Raw genomic sequence first — 2,397 nt, forward strand, 5'->3', positions numbered from 1 at the left:
TAATAACAAGCCCAATATCATCAAGTCAGATAAATAATACCTTTTTTAATGATTCAAATGAAAGAGTACAATATTTTTATTTTCTAAAATGTATTCTTAGTAGCTAAATGTCAGATTTAACCTCATTAAAAATGATATGGTTTATTTCCAACGTGATTTATTTATTTATTTTGAGTTCAACAAAATCAACTTGACTTATTGAATGATACGATAAACAAGATAATAATCCAAAACTCATTTCGATGAAAGAAACATAGTAAATTGAATCATAAATAATTTTTCTTTCTCATATTTACTATTTCTCTAATTATCATAATGTTTGATCCCCATTTTTTGAAGAAAATGAATTCTTCAACAGTGTTTTATCAGAGAAGCCAGGAAGTGTTTCCGTGTTTGTAAGGCTTTGATCAGGTGGGTTTCTGTTTTCCTCCAAATTCGCAACAGATGTAGGGCTTGGGGAAATTAGGGTTAGGGTTTCTGATCATTAGGCTAAAATCTGTATCATTTTTAGTGCCAGGAAGAGACTGAGAAAAGGGGTTGATTCTGCCATCCTAAGAAGCAAGAATCATTGAGAATATGAAGCTGATATCCCTCAGAAGGGTAATGAATTCTTAAGAGAAGCTTAGCTTGAGAAAGAGCGAAAGGGCTCAATGGAACATTGTTGAAATCTGAGCTTCTCAGCATAACTTTCCATGATCTGAATCTTTCGTGCCTTTCTTTTCTTCTTTCTCCATCTGCCGCCACAATATCAGCAATTTCCCTTCCGAACCATATCTGTTCCACCGTGAGCCGCTCGTGGCTGGTAGGTGGCAAGGTGGCTTCAAGGGAATCGAAAACGGCAGCATAGTGATCTAAAGCCTCAGCAAATCTTTGCAAGAAAATTGGGTGGTTATGATTTGCTTCCCTTTCAGCCACAGTGAAAACTTTGGGGTTCATGGACTTGATTCGATGTAAGAAAAGGCGAAGGCGATCCCGATCCTTGAACAGTCGGTGAAGATAGTGCACACAGTTGACTGCTAGGGTTTCATCAGGCAGCAGAAGAATAGCAGAGGCAACTGAAATGGAGTCTTCATTGTTGAGGATAATAAGAGGTTGGAACTGAAATCTGAGGCCTAATGAATGGGCAAACTTGGCGAGCCTGTCACCGGTTCTCCGAAGTACTTCAAGGTCACTTCCGGTGCCGGTGATCCGAAGGGTCGGCGGTGGAAAACGCTCCGCCATAGCCTGCATTAAGGGAGGCCATTGCACGCCGTGCATGATGTCAAAGTCTAGGATGTGTATCGCTTGTTGGCCTTCAGTTGCTTCCAAGATTGCTTGATTTGCAGTGAGATGACTAAACCTAATAAATGGGGTTACTTGGTTAACTAACAAGTATGAGGATTGAACAAGGGTTTCGTCTGATCCAAACTCAGCCGTGTTAAGATTTGAAGAACTTGTAGCTTCACTACTAACAAGATTAGTGGCACTGGGATTAGGGATCAAGAATGAATCAGCGGCGGCTACATAGCGGTTTAGCCGGAGAGAAAGGGCTTTAGTGAACTGGTGGACTAATCTCTCAGTAGAATCACCATAAGGTGAAGAGTTAGTAGATAAAATGGAGAGAAGCCGATGAGCGGCTGAGAGATCAGAACGGGAAATTAGCTCAGCACAACTTATGAGTAATTGGCGCATGTGTATTGCCGGAGGTGTAAAACTCCGGCGCTGAATATGGTGGTTGTCGTGGTAGTGGACATTAGGCGGTAATGGTTCTTCCTCATGAGATGAAGAGCCAAATGAACCCAACATTTCTTTAAGCCAAGAAAACCCTACTATACTACCGAGTATAAAGCATTCAAGAAGAGAAAAACGAAAAAGCTGACGAGGTGGAAGAGTAGGAGAAGCAACTTGTAGATTGGAAGTTGAAACTTCAAATTTTTGTGACAATATTTTGCATTTTTTTGGTAATTTATGATGATGTAATGGATTGATAAAAGTAAAATTAACTTTGAGATATATTTCTGCAAAAGGATAAGGAGAAGAAGTGAGCTGAAGCAGTGCAACAGTAGAGGGTTGCAGAAAAGGCAAGGGGCGGGGAATATATAAGAGCTCAGCAGATGAAAAGCAAGCACACTGTGTGAAACTAAGCTGTCAAGGGTTTGAATTTTTTTCTCATTTATTTTGAAGAAAAATTAATTAGCATAAATTAAAATTAATCTTGGGTTTGGGGCACGTACATATGTAATTATAATTAGATATTCTAAGAAAACTGGTGTAGCCGACATATGGTACAGTCTGCTTCAAGAAATTAAAAATGGAATATTTGCCACATTCTTTTACGATTAGAATGCAATAGAAAGCACTAAACAATCTTATTTTTCTGTCATATGTGCTCTTTTTTTCCCCTTGAGAATAAATTCA

At 39.0% G+C, this 2,397-nt stretch overlaps 1 protein-coding gene across 1 annotated transcript; it reads right to left on the reverse strand.

Annotated features, from left to right (window-relative positions):
- Positions 1-379: 379 nt before the first annotated feature.
- LOC111396497 (scarecrow-like protein 18) lies at positions 380-1,915 on the reverse strand. The gene has a single exon (XM_023022921.1). It carries the CDS (start codon positions 1,783-1,785, stop codon positions 508-510), a length of 1,278 nt encoding a protein of 425 aa, XP_022878689.1. The 5' UTR covers positions 1,786-1,915; the 3' UTR covers positions 380-507.
- Positions 1,916-2,397: the final 482 nt, after the last annotated feature.

The sequence above is a fragment of the Olea europaea genome, chromosome 6, assembly GCF_002742605.1.
Source record: "Olea europaea var. sylvestris chromosome 6, O_europaea_v1, whole genome shotgun sequence".
Taxonomy (NCBI): Eukaryota; Viridiplantae; Streptophyta; class Magnoliopsida; order Lamiales; family Oleaceae; genus Olea; species Olea europaea.

Excerpts from the sequence above, each read along its gene's own strand:
- LOC111396497 (XM_023022921.1), bottom strand. The coding sequence starts at position 1,785 with ATGTTGGGTTCATTTGGCTCTTCATCTCATGAGGAAGAACCATTACCG.